The sequence below is a fragment of the Eptatretus burgeri genome, chromosome 2 (assembly GCF_056783735.1).
Source record: "Eptatretus burgeri isolate ZD-2024b chromosome 2, Ebu_testis_v1, whole genome shotgun sequence".
NCBI classification, from domain to species: Eukaryota; Metazoa; Chordata; class Myxini; order Myxiniformes; family Myxinidae; genus Eptatretus; species Eptatretus burgeri.
In genome coordinates this window covers 101,153,063-101,167,527 of record NC_140962.1, presented here as the reverse complement: position 1 = coordinate 101,167,527, position 14,465 = coordinate 101,153,063, and the positions used below count along the sequence as shown (strand labels likewise).

The 14,465-nt window shown below is 42.7% G+C and overlaps 1 protein-coding gene across 1 annotated transcript in view; it reads right to left on the bottom strand.

The window, feature by feature from the left end:
- The window catches only part of ZMYND10 (zinc finger MYND-type containing 10), a 38,038-nt gene that overhangs the window by 1,583 nt on the left and 21,990 nt on the right, over nucleotides 1-14,465 (bottom strand). The window contains exons 9-11 of the mRNA XM_085870488.1: nucleotides 8,797-8,922; nucleotides 8,107-8,228; nucleotides 6,373-6,498 (exon numbers count right to left, since the gene is read on the bottom strand). Coding sequence (XP_085726614.1) covers nucleotides 6,373-6,498; nucleotides 8,107-8,228; nucleotides 8,797-8,922 — 374 coding nt within the window. The remainder of the gene's footprint in view (nucleotides 1-6,372; nucleotides 6,499-8,106; nucleotides 8,229-8,796; nucleotides 8,923-14,465) is intronic.

Below are 14,465 nucleotides of genomic sequence, written 5' to 3'. Positions count from 1 at the left end.
TCATTGCTCCATTCCATTTGTCGAGTGATAGTGGCATCTGGCAACTCCTGTATGACGTGACATCAGAGCTGAACATTTCCAATATGGCAACGAACAGTCATGTCCTGGGAGACTGTGTTGTACAAATGAAGCTTCTGGTGAAGGAAAATTTCAAACCAGGCATAATTGACAGTAGAGGAGCTTTAACGGTTGATAGGTGCAGTCCCTTAGGCAGAAGTGTGTTTGAGTGATGCAAAAGGTTGAAAATGGATCATGAACATGCTCAGGCTGCAATCCAATGTTTTTGAAATTGCAGCAGAACTGTGTCAATCGTCGTGGCTACCCCTCGATCTTGAGGACGTATTTCCATGCAAAACCAGTGATGTGTTCAGAGATGGTTGGAGAGGCCAATCCGGGAACTGCTTGTTTTGCCACAGATAGTGCAGGTCATTCCACGAGAAAGGTTCTGACTGCAAGTTATTATGAGCATTCTCTTTTTTCCCTCCCTTCTTTCAGTTTTCATGAACAAACTGTTGTTTGAAGGAGCGTCCTTGTCTCAGCACCTGATGCCAAAGGAGTATGTCCAGACAGGGCTCGATTTTCCCAGGTTTTGACATCACTTTACTTTCACCCTGTGCTCACGAAGCAAAAAGCAGGGTAAAGTGATCAGTAGCATTCGTATGTATGGCGTATGTCGTATCTGCATTTGGTTTGGAGCGTACATCGAAAACCGTTCAGCGGAGGAAGTTGAAACTTTTACCACATGTTACATGACCATGTGATCTAGCGGTCACTCGAGGTCAACATAGGCCAAAGGTTAACATCGGTCAATTTTCTAAAACCTCAATTTTCATCCGATTGACTTGAAATTTGAATAAGATTTGCATTGTCAAGTCACTGAATTCAACCACCAACTATTTTTTGAGGTCAACAAAGGCTATTATGTCTGAAATTGTCAAAAAAAATTTATCTGAATGACTTGAAATTTGAAGAGGGTTTGCAAATTTGGTCATTGAATTCAACCACCAATTCTTTTTGAGGTCAACATAAGCCGGAATTTCTAAAATTATCAATTTCCATCTGATCGACTTGAAATTTGAACAGGATTTTCATTAAAATGACCATGTCTCACATTGTCTGGCAGCCATATTGGATCTAAGGGGAAATTTTTTGAAAACCTTCATAGGAGAAACCGTTAAAAAAAAAAAAACAATGTCGAGGCTCGTATGAGAGCTGACACGCACAACGTACAACAAGGGGCGCAGGAGACGAGGGGTGGGAGAGGAAGGAAAAAACAGATGTGAGGAGATCTGTGGAAGGGAGAGGGATGGGGTGGGGTACACGGGGTAAACAAGATGGACAGTACAGAGACTTTCAGGAAGGAAAGCAAGGAATTTGAAGGAAGTGGGTTTGGGTTGTATTAATGGCTTAACCGATCAATGCAAAGTTTAACGAATTGATCAACTACCCATGGGGAATATAATTTGATCAAGATGACGTCATCAGCCATATTGGATAAAAGGGGAAAAAACCTGAAGAAACAAAAGAGTTGGCTTGCACAAAGTCCTTCTCAAGACTGTGCAGGGTATGTATTCCACAAATACCATCTTTTTTCAGTTTTGGCTTTCAGTGTCTCCTTAAATCTTTTCCCATGACCTTGATGGGTTCGTCATTCTTGGCTTCATTGGTAGAAGACCTATTTTACAAGATGGGGAAAGCTGAGAGGGCAGGACGAGGGGGAAAGCCGTGAGGTGGCAGGACAAGGGGTTCATTAGGCATAATGATACAATGACCTGCGTACTGAAGTTGACCGTATTATCATTGTCTCCCTGCCAGTGACATTTGCTTCCATAAGTGAACTTGTGTTGGTTCAACAATCTTCCAAATTTATTTGAATAATTTTCTGGATGTCGCACTGGTGCTATATTTTCTGGATGTCGCACTGGTGCTATATTTTCTGGATGTCGCACTGGTGCTATATTTTCAGAGCCTTGAGGACTTTTTTGTCTATCAGCTATCACCCAGGTCTCATCTGTTTTGTGTATCAATACTGGAACTATTAAAACCATCAATCATTTGTATTTAAATTAAATAAAGTATGTGCATGGGGGGATGACGAGGAGGTGGTGGTGGCTGTGCAGGGATTTGTGGAGGGGGGGGAGATAAGGGAATAACTCGTTTTATCACAAAGCAGTTGTGATGGAAATATGGTGTTGTCACAATCCCTCATATAGTCTAGATATGAAACCATCCATGCTCTCGTCTAGATTTCCCACCATCCTCCGATATAATCTATATCTGTAACCATCATCATATAGTCTAGATCTTTCACAATCATCATAGAGTCGAGCTCTGTCACCATCATCATATTGTCTAGATCTGTAACCATCCCTCATGTAGTCCAGATCTACAAACATCCCTCATATATTCTCGATGTGGAACTATCCCTCATATAAATCTACATCTGTAACCATCATCATATAGTCTAGATCTGTAACCATCATCATATAGTCTAGATCTGTAACCAACCCTCATGTCGTCTCGATCTGTAACCATCCCTCATGTAGTCTAGATCTCTAACCATCCCTCATGTAGTCTAGATCTCTAACCATCCCTCATGTAGTCTAGATCTCTAACCATCCCTCATGTAGTCTAGATCTCTAACCATCCCTCATGTAGTCTAGATCTCTAACCATCCCTCATGTAGTCTAGATCTCTAACCATCCCTCATGTCGTCGAGATCTGTAACCATCATCATATAGTCTAGATCTCTAACCATCCCTCATGTCGTCGAGATCTGTAACCATCATCATATAGTCTAGATCTGTAACCATCCCTCATGTAGTCTAGATCTGTAACCATCCCTCATGTCGTCGAGATCTGTAACCATCATCATATAGTCTAGATCTGTAACCATCCCTCATGTAGTCTAGATCTGTAACCATCCCTCATGTAGTCTCGATCGTTAACCATCCCTCATGTAGTCTCGATCGTTAACCATCCCTCATGTAGTCTCGATCGTTAACCATCCCTCATGTAGTCTCGATCGTTAACCATCCCTCATGTAGTCTCGATCGTTAACCATCCCTCATGTAGTCTAGATCTCTAACCATCCCTCATGTCGTCGAGATCTGTAACCATCATCATATAGTCTAGATCTGTAACCATCCCTCATGTAGTCTCGATCGTTAACCATCCCTCATGTAGTCTCGATCGTTAACCATCCCTCATGTAGTCTCGATCTGTAACGATCCCTCATATCGTCTAGATCTGTGACCATCATCATATAGTCGAGATCGTTAACCATCCCTCATGTTGTCTCGATCGTTAACCATCCCTCATGTAGTCTAGATCTGTAACCATCCCTCATGTAGTTTGTCAACATCCCAGCTGTCCATCATCAAACCAGAATAATCTCTGTGTGTCGTCTGTTCGTTTCAGCATGTTCAGGCATTACATTGATTTCAAATTTTGATTTCACTGACACGATCCAAGGCATTCTTGATGCTTCTCGCTAAACTATGTTTTAATTTCATGGTAGAATTTATTTTATTCATACATTATAGTGTATGTATGACTGGTGTTGGCTTAATGGTTAGGGAGGTGGGCTTGGGATCCTAGGGTCCTGAGTTCAAATACCGCTCAGCTGTTGAATTAGCACCAGATGGGGTTAACTCTGCTTGTCATCCTTCTGAGGTGACCAAAATGAGTGCCAGCTTGCTGGTATCCTGTGTCGGAGTGGCGATCCGTCCAGGATTGTGCCGAATAGCCAAGGAGACTGCTTAGGCAGTACCAACGCTTGCACAGTGTGGTCCCAATGGATGGGTGGATGGACAGTGTATGTCAATGCATGTGTTGAGATATTGATTTTATTCAATGTTTGTTGGACCCTAGTTTAATTAGTTGCTGGAGTGTATCTGACTAGCTGTTCCTCTCACTGTCTGAGCCAGTATGTGCTTGCACCTGACAGGCTGCATCACCTGGGTTTCTTAAATGTTTGTATAATTGCCTTCTGTGTATAGCATGACCTTTCTCTGTGCCTTCAACCAAAATTCCTTCCACCCATCCCATGATCTTTATTTCAAAATGTTAAATATGGGAATCTTGATAAGTCCAATTTCCAGAGGTTGTCCACGCACAACAATGAAATTCCCTTCATGTTATTTTAGTGGCATACCCCATTCGTGTCAGTACCCTCCCACACATCTCCTTCAAGGTTGTATCCTTTCAACCCCAACTCTTCTATGTGTCCACCTCTTTAACATCCCTTCACTTCATGTTCCAAATTTCTGCATCCCCCCTCACCCCAACTTCTCCAAGCCTCCCCCCTCATCCCACCATCTCAAAGTTCCCCCCTCAATGCTTCCCCATCTTGGCTTATTCCTCGTCCAACCCCCTGATTCGATCTGTAAGCTTTCCAAACTGGATTTCTCGTCATGGCAAATCCTCCCTTCTGAAATTGGTGATGACAAACTTCCCCACAAATGTTTCCTGCTTTTCCTCTGCTCCAATTGCTTCATCTGATGATGTGCTTGTGAGAGGCAACATCTCTCTGGCTATTTTCGTGGAGCTATCAGTGCCTGTGAGTGAGGCGGTTCACTCAGGAAGACTGGCAGGGACGACAAGCAGCCATCTCACTTCAGGACTGGTCTCCTATATCTACTGCCCCTGATGTTAACTCAGCCTGGCAGTTCTTTTACAGAAACTTTTCTCTTTTTCTCTCTTTCTCTTTTTCTCTCTTTCTCTTTTTCTCTCTTTCTCTCTTTCTCTCTTTCTCTCACAGATTAATCCCATCTCATCTTATCCCTTCTTCCCACCCATGGTACACTGAATCCTATGTTGAGGCAGTTGCTCTGAAACTATTTTCCTTCTCTTCCTGGAAAACAAACCCAACCCAGGGCGATTTCAGGTTATTCCAAAAAGCCCGCAGCAGGTGTATCCACTCTCATGAGAGCCAAAAAATATATCTCTAACCTCAAGCTTGAACTTTCAAACTTGTCTTCCTCCTCGAAAGCCTGATGGTTACTTCCATATGTCAAGCAGATACACATGTTCTCAACCTATTGGGTATTATAAACAATATTTCAGCAACTTTTCAAGTCAGATTTATGATTTCTGGAGATATCTGTCCCAATTCTGGTCTGGATCTCTACACTTTACAAATGGACTCTCTTCCAGTGTGTCTCGGATTACCTGCAGTAAAAATTCAGCTTAAATGTCCTTCAAATTCACAAAACATAACATAAACTGCGCATTCCAGTTTTGGAGTTCGGTACAATCTTTGGGAATTTCAAACAGAAAAAACAACAAAAAGAGGATCCAGAGCTGGGAGACAAAAGCAAAAATTAAATTTGGCAGTGATCAACAGGTTTGACCAATGCTGGAATAAGACCATGGCTCAAAGTATCTACACCTGTTTGATGTATCTTACAGATTGGTTTTGCTGTCTGGATGTTGACTTATTTCAATCTGGAGAGAGAGAAGATTACTGGCAAATAGAGATGAATGCATACCAGTTATTATAACGTCAGAAAGCAAAGAAAGCGTAAAGCAGTGTCCCAAGTATTTTGTCCCAACTAACCCTTGATCTTGTCTCCCTTTGACATGACCAATCATGCACTGATACTTACTTGCATCAAGGAAATATTTTGAGTACGTGGTGTGGCTTTAAATTGGTTTACCTCATATCTTCAGGGAAGAAAGCAAACGGTGATTGTGGGAAAGAAGAAAAGGTCTTATCCTGTACTGTTCGAGTGGTGATTGTTGCAGGGGTTCGTTTTAGGTCTTGAGTTATTTGTATGCTGCACTACTTCCATTGAGGACGTCGTAAAGGCACATGGACTATCAAGTATGTTCTCCGCTTATGATACACAGCTCTACATTACTATAAAACCTGCTGAGAGAGACTAAGCGATTGACAAGCTAGAACATTGCATTTGAGATGACAAGAACTGCATGATTAACTTACTCACTGTAAATGACAGACAAAAGTTAGACATTTCTCCAAATAACTCGATACAGTCTAGTAGATTATTCGTGGATATATGCTGGAAATGGTTCAATCGAATGGTCTTTCTATGTTCATGAACCCAATGGTTAAACATCTTTTATTTCTAGTTCTCCTCGTGTTGACTCATGTTCAACTTATTGGATCTTACCATGTGTCAAAATAGTTGTTCTTATTGAAGTATCAGCAACACAATGGTGATACCAAATAGGTGAGATACCAAAACCACGTGATTGTCAAAGGTAGTGATCATTAGAGTGATCTGTAAACCTATTTTCTCCATAGTTCCCACGTGAATAAACATGCACCTTTTCCTACAAACCTGCTGCGTGTCAATGGAAGCTGCGTCTGTTGTATTTACTTTAGAAGGCAATGTGCATGGTTACCTGCAACAGTACCATTCTGTGCGGCAACGAGAACAGCGTTTCATGCCCTCTGCCCCACAGCTTGCACATTTTGGCTTCCCAGTAGCAAACTCTTCCAGCACATCGAGATTGTAGATCTCAGACAAACTGTCACGTGTTAAAAAAAAAAATTCATGTGTTACTCACAGGCATTTTAGGTTAATGCCTAATTTTTTTTAGGTTCAACTCACAGGCAGAAGGGAGGATCTAGAAGGCATCTCAGGTATTGGAGGAGAGTTGATGGGAGTCTTATTAGATCTCATGAGAAATGGATCTTGGGGATATTTGTAACGACGATCATGCGAACAGACCTGGAGCTCAATTGCAAAAATTGTCTTAAACATTGGACTAAAAATACAGGAAATCGGTGAGGCTGGGAGTGGAGGGGAGGGAGAGGGTGAGGGTGGATAAGCTGCTAGGAACCCCGGGAATTATTCGTGAACCCTCGAGGAACATGTGGGATCCTGTCCACCGAGACCGCCCAGGACCCAAGACCAATTCAGGGACCTGGAGGGGAGGTGGGGGAGTTGAATGCCAGTTTCTAGAAAATTTCATCCAAAGTTCCAAATTGCAATCACTCCGAGCAAAGAACATGTACCTCAATGTTCCGAAAGACCTATTCAATAAAAAAGCAACATTTTTGGCCAGAAATAAAGCATGAAATTGAGGAAATGTCTTTACCAATAATGTTGAGGAAGCCACCAAAATTAAGTCCACAAAGTTATTTTATTTCATTTTTTAATTTCAAAAGTTCAGTAACCAATCTTGTAGCATTGTCCCCAAGGGCTTAATAGCGGATCCATATCCGTTGAACTGTTTTTTTTAAAACTTTTGAATCATTACTGTTTTGAACAGTGTAACTAAAGTCATAACTTGTCATTGATTGTACTGTTGTACAGACTACCAAGTTGCCTGTGCCCCCACGGGATTCTAAACAGGGTAGAGATGGAAGTGGCAAAAATGCAAATGGTGTCTTCTGTCATCGAGTCAGTAAGCTGGGAGCAACGATTCACATTTCTTGCCATATCTAATTTGGTTTCCATTGACACAATAATTTGTAATTTACGTGGATTGTGACCCCACACAATAGCCTAGTGGAAAGGCTCATTTGATTCTATGTGTATTCAAAATCGAAGCTTGTAATCGAGTTGGGTCAGTGTGTTGCTGATGGCCTTTGTACGACTGCCATAAATAACTGTAATAAAAATAAATGAGCTCTTGAATACACGGACACCTTTTGTGAAACCCATTTTGAGATCTGTGTAATTGGTGTTGATGAAAAGTATTGATGAGTACACATTCTTGGCCTGTTCTGTTGTTGCTCAAGATTGCTAAACTGGCTCTCTTTAAGGTTGCTTTTGAATACAAACTGATTGCAGTGAAGGTCGTGTGGTGCGAGTAATGATTATAAAAGCGAAAACATGTTTTGTTGACATCTGCAATGAAATCAACTGTGAATCTTTAAAAAAAATGTACAAAAATCCTACTTTAACCTAATTCTAACTCCTTTGGGAATTTATAATTGTTTTAGTTTATTTGATAAAGCATATTAATCATGGTGAGATAGTGGGATACCCTTTCCCTTGCTTTACTTCAAATCTCGAAAACTTTTCCCTTCTCTCACCACTCATAGCTCCCACAAATACATGACCCTTATCATATGATTTGAATGCAAAGATATTGAAAGTTTTGGAGGAATAGAAGAGATAAACTCACCGCTGTGCTTGCTCCTGAATCTCTTCATTTGTTAAGGTGAAAAAGCACTTAACCTGGTGTTTCGCGATTGCTTTCCACTTCCCTGCATTCTCCTTCACGATGCATTCTCGGATGTCAGGTACCTGAATAAATTTTTATTTTTTTTACAGGATCTAAAGTTCATCGTGGAGCTGCCACAATGCATCAACTTACAGACGAATACATCAGACACAACGCAGGACTATTAAATGAGAAACTCAGCCACTGAGCTTGGGGGAAGTGCTGTCATTTCCTGGGGCACTCTGAGTACCAGTGACATCACAACAATGGTGCCGCCTTTGTCACCACACTCGGTGGGCCATTTCCAAAGGATAAATATCCTCCTCCCCATGGATGCCAACCTAGGGGGATTGTCCGTGCTCATCCTTTTATATGCTGAACGTCACACAAGGAAACAGCACGTACCCTTTTTTTTAAAGTCTTTGGTATAATTCGACCGGACTTTGAACTACCGACGAGCCAGACTTGGAGCGGACGCTCCAACCATTACACGACCAAGTCTTTAAGTCACCAAAGGTGAGTGGAACATTGAGTCCTCCAAAAATCATGCTTTGAAATGACATCATGCTGAAATGTTCTTGTGGTGACTTTTCATCTCTGCCATGTAATCATTACTGTGCGACAGCAGTCATTTTAAGAGATGGGTCTCACCTGTTCCAACAGCAGATAAGAACGCGGTGGAGGAGGGTCCAGCAGAGCAAGTTGTGTCAGAAAGCGCTGGAGTTCTGAAAGCACTGGCAGCTGGTCGAGCAGGACCTCAGTGAAGTGGCCACGCAGCTGTGATGAATTCAAGGCAAGGAGGTTCAATGAATCATTTGCTTTCATCTTTTAATGCCATTTATAAGGGCTAACAGAACAGTTCAGAGGATAACACAACATTGTGTATGCATTATTACTGACCAGCACATACCAGCCGGAGCTTCGTTGACGGGGATAATGAAGGGGGGGAGAGAGAGAGAGAGAGAAAGAGAGAGGTGAGGAGGGGTGGGGGAGTGAGGAAAGAGGCGAGGAGGGGTGGGGAGCAAGGAAGGTGGGGGGCAAAGTGAGGAAGAAGGAGGGGGAGCGAGGAGGGATTGGGGAGTGAGGGTTAGTGGGGGAAGGCAAGTCAGCGTGAGGGGAGGGCAAGGCAAGGCAGCGTGAGGGAGGGCAAGGCAGCGTGAGGGAGGGCAAGGCACCGTGAGGGGATGGTCCATATATAACAGACATAACCACCATCCAGACATGTCTGGAGATAACCACCATTTGGATATAATCGCAGTCTGAACATGTCCGGAGATGACCACGGTCCAGAATTTGCCTTCCAAGAGGCGAACGCAAGATGTTTCAGAACAACTGCTTCACCACAAGCTTCAGTGTACCATGGGTGTGAGGAAGGGTAGGACAACTTAAGATGACATGGGATAAATATGTACATGAGAGAGAGCAAATATCTTTGAAAAAATTCCCAGGATGAGTTGATGTCAGAAAGAGTAAAAATGGGAGACCAATCTTGAAGTTTTATGGCTGCTTGCAGTCCCTGCCAGTTGGCTTGAATGAAATGCCAGACTCTTTGGCGCTGAGGTGGTTCTCTAACAACAGCCAGAGATGATCACTTTAATAATGATATGGTCAGGTGAACCGATTGGAGCATAAGAAGAACAGCAGACATTTGCTGGGAAATTGGTCATTGACATTGGTCAAAAAAAAAGAGCCGCAATAAAGGATAATTAAATAAAGCCATTAATTATCTTCAAAAGCGGTATTTTAATTAACCCACACACCCAATTTTCACTCGTGCACTCCCACAGTTTTCTTGGTATGTGTGCAAAGTTTCAGGGTGCTTGGTTTCATGGTTTTGGAGTTATGGAAGACACACACACACACACACACACACACACACACACACACACACACACACACACACACACACACACACACACACACACACACACACACACACACACACACACACACACACACCCTTCCTCTCTCTCTCTCTCTGTCTCTGTCTCTGTCTCTGTCTCTGTCTCTGTCTCTCTATATCTCTGTTTGTCTCCAGACATATCTGGATGGTGATTATGTCCGGGTGGTGGTTATGTCCGCACGTGTCCAGACTGTGGTTATGTCTGGATAGACCCTCCCCTCATGCTGATTTCCGCTCCCCTACTTCTCCTCGATCCCGAACCCCTCCTCGCTCCCCCTCCTTTCTCTCTCTCTCTCTTTCTCTCTCCCCCCTCTTTTTCTCCCTCCTCCCTCTTTTTCTCCCTCCTCCCTCAGTATTTCCGTCAGCGAATCGGCGGGTGGTATTTGCTCATACAAAATAAGTGGAGGAGCTAGAACACGGATTGGATCAGGACATAACAGAACAAGAGGAAATGTAGAAAGAAAGGTTGGAAACACCAACATCAAAGTTGACGGACAAAAATAGACTTGGACAAATAAAGGATGTGGTGAAGGGAAGGATGTATGCGGTGGACAAGATGGATAGAGAAGCAAACTCTCAGGAAGGAAAAATGGTAAATTTGGAAAAAAGGTGGATGAGGGAATTGTTTATGGAGAAAGAAAAGATCATGGTTTTTGGATGGAGGATGATATCCGATGGTGGTGATCAGCTGTCTTGAAGACCTAGAGGGTGGAATGAGATTGAAGAGAATGTTGAAGTTGGTTCCACAGGCAGAAAATAGATGAACAAATGAGTGGAGGTTGAGCAGTGATTCCAGATTTTGAGAGTTTCACCAGAAGGGGGTTGCTGGTGGACGCCCAGCAGAAACACTGGAGAGGGGGGAGGGAGGCTGGCAGAGGGTGCAAGGCCAGAAAGGAGGTGGTCGAAGATAGAGAGACCACAACCTGTCTGTGATGTGAAAGTGATCGGCCCATCGACTCAACTCCATAGTGGGAGATTTCAATGAACTTGATTACCTTGGTTTTCATGACGTCAAGCTGAACAAGGTGTGAGGCAGGGGTACCAGCCGAGTGGGGAGAGCAATGTTCAAGCAAGCTGTGGATGACAGTCTTGAAGGTGGATAAGAGTTCAGGTGTGCCAAGGTAGGACCTTGCATGATGACGGAGGATGCCCAGTTGGTGACTGGTTTTGGAGGCCAACTCAGAAATGTGGTTTGTCCAACAAAGCTCATGGCTGAGAGAGAGACCCAAAAGTTTGAATGACTGAACTTCTTCAAGAGGATTGTTAACTGTAAATGGAAGGTATTGCTATTGTTGAGCACAGGTCTGGCTTCATTCCAAAGCTGTTCCTGATGTTCCTCTACCAATGCCCGTAGTATAGGGTTTCTAAGTTGAAACCAAAGGCAAAGCTGCGGGCAGTATGCATGAAACGTAGGTCACACGTGAGTAGATGAATCTGCCTGATACAGATGATGGAACCTATCAGAGTGTTGTTAATAACTCAGATAATATGAACGACTCGGAAGATTGTCATTTGTAATTATTGTCATGATTAATGCAAATCGTAATAGCTAATACACAGACATTACATTTTAGATGTTTAAAATGAATTTGACGTTTAGAAGTCCTGATGGTTTATTTCAGAGGTCTGAATCCAGGACTATATGTTCAAATAGTGACACACCTCCAGGTGGCATTTTGCAACACCCCGAGGTTCGAGGTTCTTTTAATGCAAACTTCAGATAGCCAGAGTCGAGCAGATACCTGCAATCTTAATATCCCAAGTAATTTTGTTTGGAGTCTAATTCACCACAAAAGTGAATGTGTACGTTGATAAATTATCCGTTTAACACCACCTTGATTGTACTCGGACAAAATAACACAGATTCTAAATGATATTTTGTCCTGGATGATCAGAGCATTGTGATCGGAGCAAACGTAACAATGACCAATATTTAAGATTCTCAAGGGGAAGGAATAAAATCAAATGAGGAGTGTGATACATCTGGAGACACCCAGATTCGAGTTTGGGGTTTCTCGAAGTGGCTGGACCTGAGGAAGGTGGCAGTGTGCGGGGCAGGCACAGAATTCAGGAGACAGCCGGCCAACTACATGTTACCGTGTTCTGCTTCTTGTTAAGTCAACAAAAGACATTGATTGCAATTCCTACCTCCATGTCTGTTGGATATGTAATATGGCGATGAGGATGGGATCTTGAAGAGGGCAAAAAAAAAGGAGGTTAGAGCTGTTGCAGCCCTTCTGTTGACCTACTTTCATAGGACTCCATTGTTTACACCATGTGATCAACATCAGCATGTCTGACAGATGTATCGATGAGTCATATATGTGGAGGAATACATTAAGCATCTGCAGTATTATTACCAAGCTAACTGCATAAAGAAGATGCCTCAAAGAAAGCAATCCTGATGTCAAAATGTGATAGTGAGACATATATTCTGAATCAGGACCACAATGGATTTGACAGATAAATAGCTCATGGTAGCCACAAAGGAGCATTGTAATCCTTCAGTGAGAGTCGTTTCGACTTCTACATATATGTATTGCGAGAACTCAGCACAGTCCATTTCAGCATCCATAGCCCACTTGAAACAACTTACCCCATTTGATGCTATGTTTGACGACATGCTGAGAGACTTCATCATCGTGGGAGTTAGGCAAGATCAACTTTGACAGTGCCTACTTCCTGTGTAAATTCTGACTTTTGCCAGTAAATAATAGATAAATGCAAAACCCTCGTCATCAAATCGGCATAACCGGGAAGACCGCCCTGACAGTCAGTCCTCAGTCATATGACCTCTTCCACATAAGGTCGGGTATCCAGTCTGACTCTATACAGGTTATGGTCAAGATAGATAGACACAATGTGAAAATGGAGGTTGACACAGGTTCTGCCATTGCATTTATGAACGAAGCTGCCTTCTCGAGTCTGGAAGGAATCTGAACAACCCAGCCTGTACATGTCCGAGTTCAACTCACCAAGTACATTGGCAAACCAATACAGGCTCATGGGTCATGTGATATTACAGCTACCTATGGCAGCAGCACTCACAAATTACAACCCTTAGTAATCTCTGGGAGCTGAAGCACTATCGTTGGATGACATATTCGGATGTCATTAAACTAAACTTGGAACTCATCCAGCAGCTGCCGGCTGCTCGGTCATGACAGATACCAGAGCATGTCCTCGTGAGACACCCAACATCTTCAGGGATGAACTTGACATTGAAGGGCTTCACCATCAAACTGAACATCGAGAATGATGTGCAGCAATTTTCTGTAAGGCACACCAAGTTCCTCTTGCATTGCAATAGAAAGTTGATGCAGAACCTGTCAGACTAGAAAAAATGGGGACCATTGAGTCAGTTCAGTACACCAATTGGGCTGCTCTGGTAGTTCCTATTGTGAAGGTGGACAAATCAATCTGCCTCTGTGGATATAAAATGTTGATGAACAAATGCTCCACCTGCCCATATGAAGACAAAAAGCTCTTAACCTCGGAGTGACAATCTGTACACAAAGCGAAGCGATGGACAGTCCTTCACCAAGTTGGACATGAGATCAGCCTACCTACAAATCCTTCTGGATGAAGATTCCAAGAACTATCTGACCATCAACATGCATCTTGGAGTTTATAGACACTAGCTCAGTTTTGACGTGACATCAACACCAGGAATCTACCAATGCTGTATAAATATATTGTTCACTTCCAAACCTCACATTGTTGTTGACCAAGACGACATTGTAGTCGTCACAGGTCGCTCAAAGTGCTATCATTTCACCAACCTCGAACAAATGCTTCACATTATTTTCAACTCTGGACTACATCTGCGGAGAGACAATTGTGAGTTCATGGCTCCATCTGTGACCTATTTAGTCACTGGTTTGATACTGAAAGCTTACATCCCATGGAAGAGAAGATCAGAGCAATCAAAGATGCCCTACTTCCTATGATCAGAGCAATCGAAGATGTCTCTGATCTCCAGACTGACATCAGCATGCTCCAATATTATTGCAGATACATCCCAAAAATCACGACAGTGCTTGGCATATTGTATTACCTTTTAAAAAGGAGTCAATTGAACATGAAACACTGGATTCATCAGCTTTCAAGAAGTCAAGACATGCTGCAGTCTTCAAATGTGCCAGTTCATGACGAGCCAGACAAGGAAATGGTCCTGTCAAATGTGACGAGCCGTTATGGGGTTTGTGGCATTTTATCACACATCATGCCAAACTGCAATGAAAGACAAATTACATTCGCACCTCATACAGTATGCTCTGTCTTGCTGAAAACTACGTACAATTAGCTAAAGAAGAACTTTGGTATTTTATTTGAGATGAAGACATTTTACCCGTACATCTTCAGTCAACACTTTATGATTCCTCTGTGATGTACCATACTCTGTTTGCAGAGCATC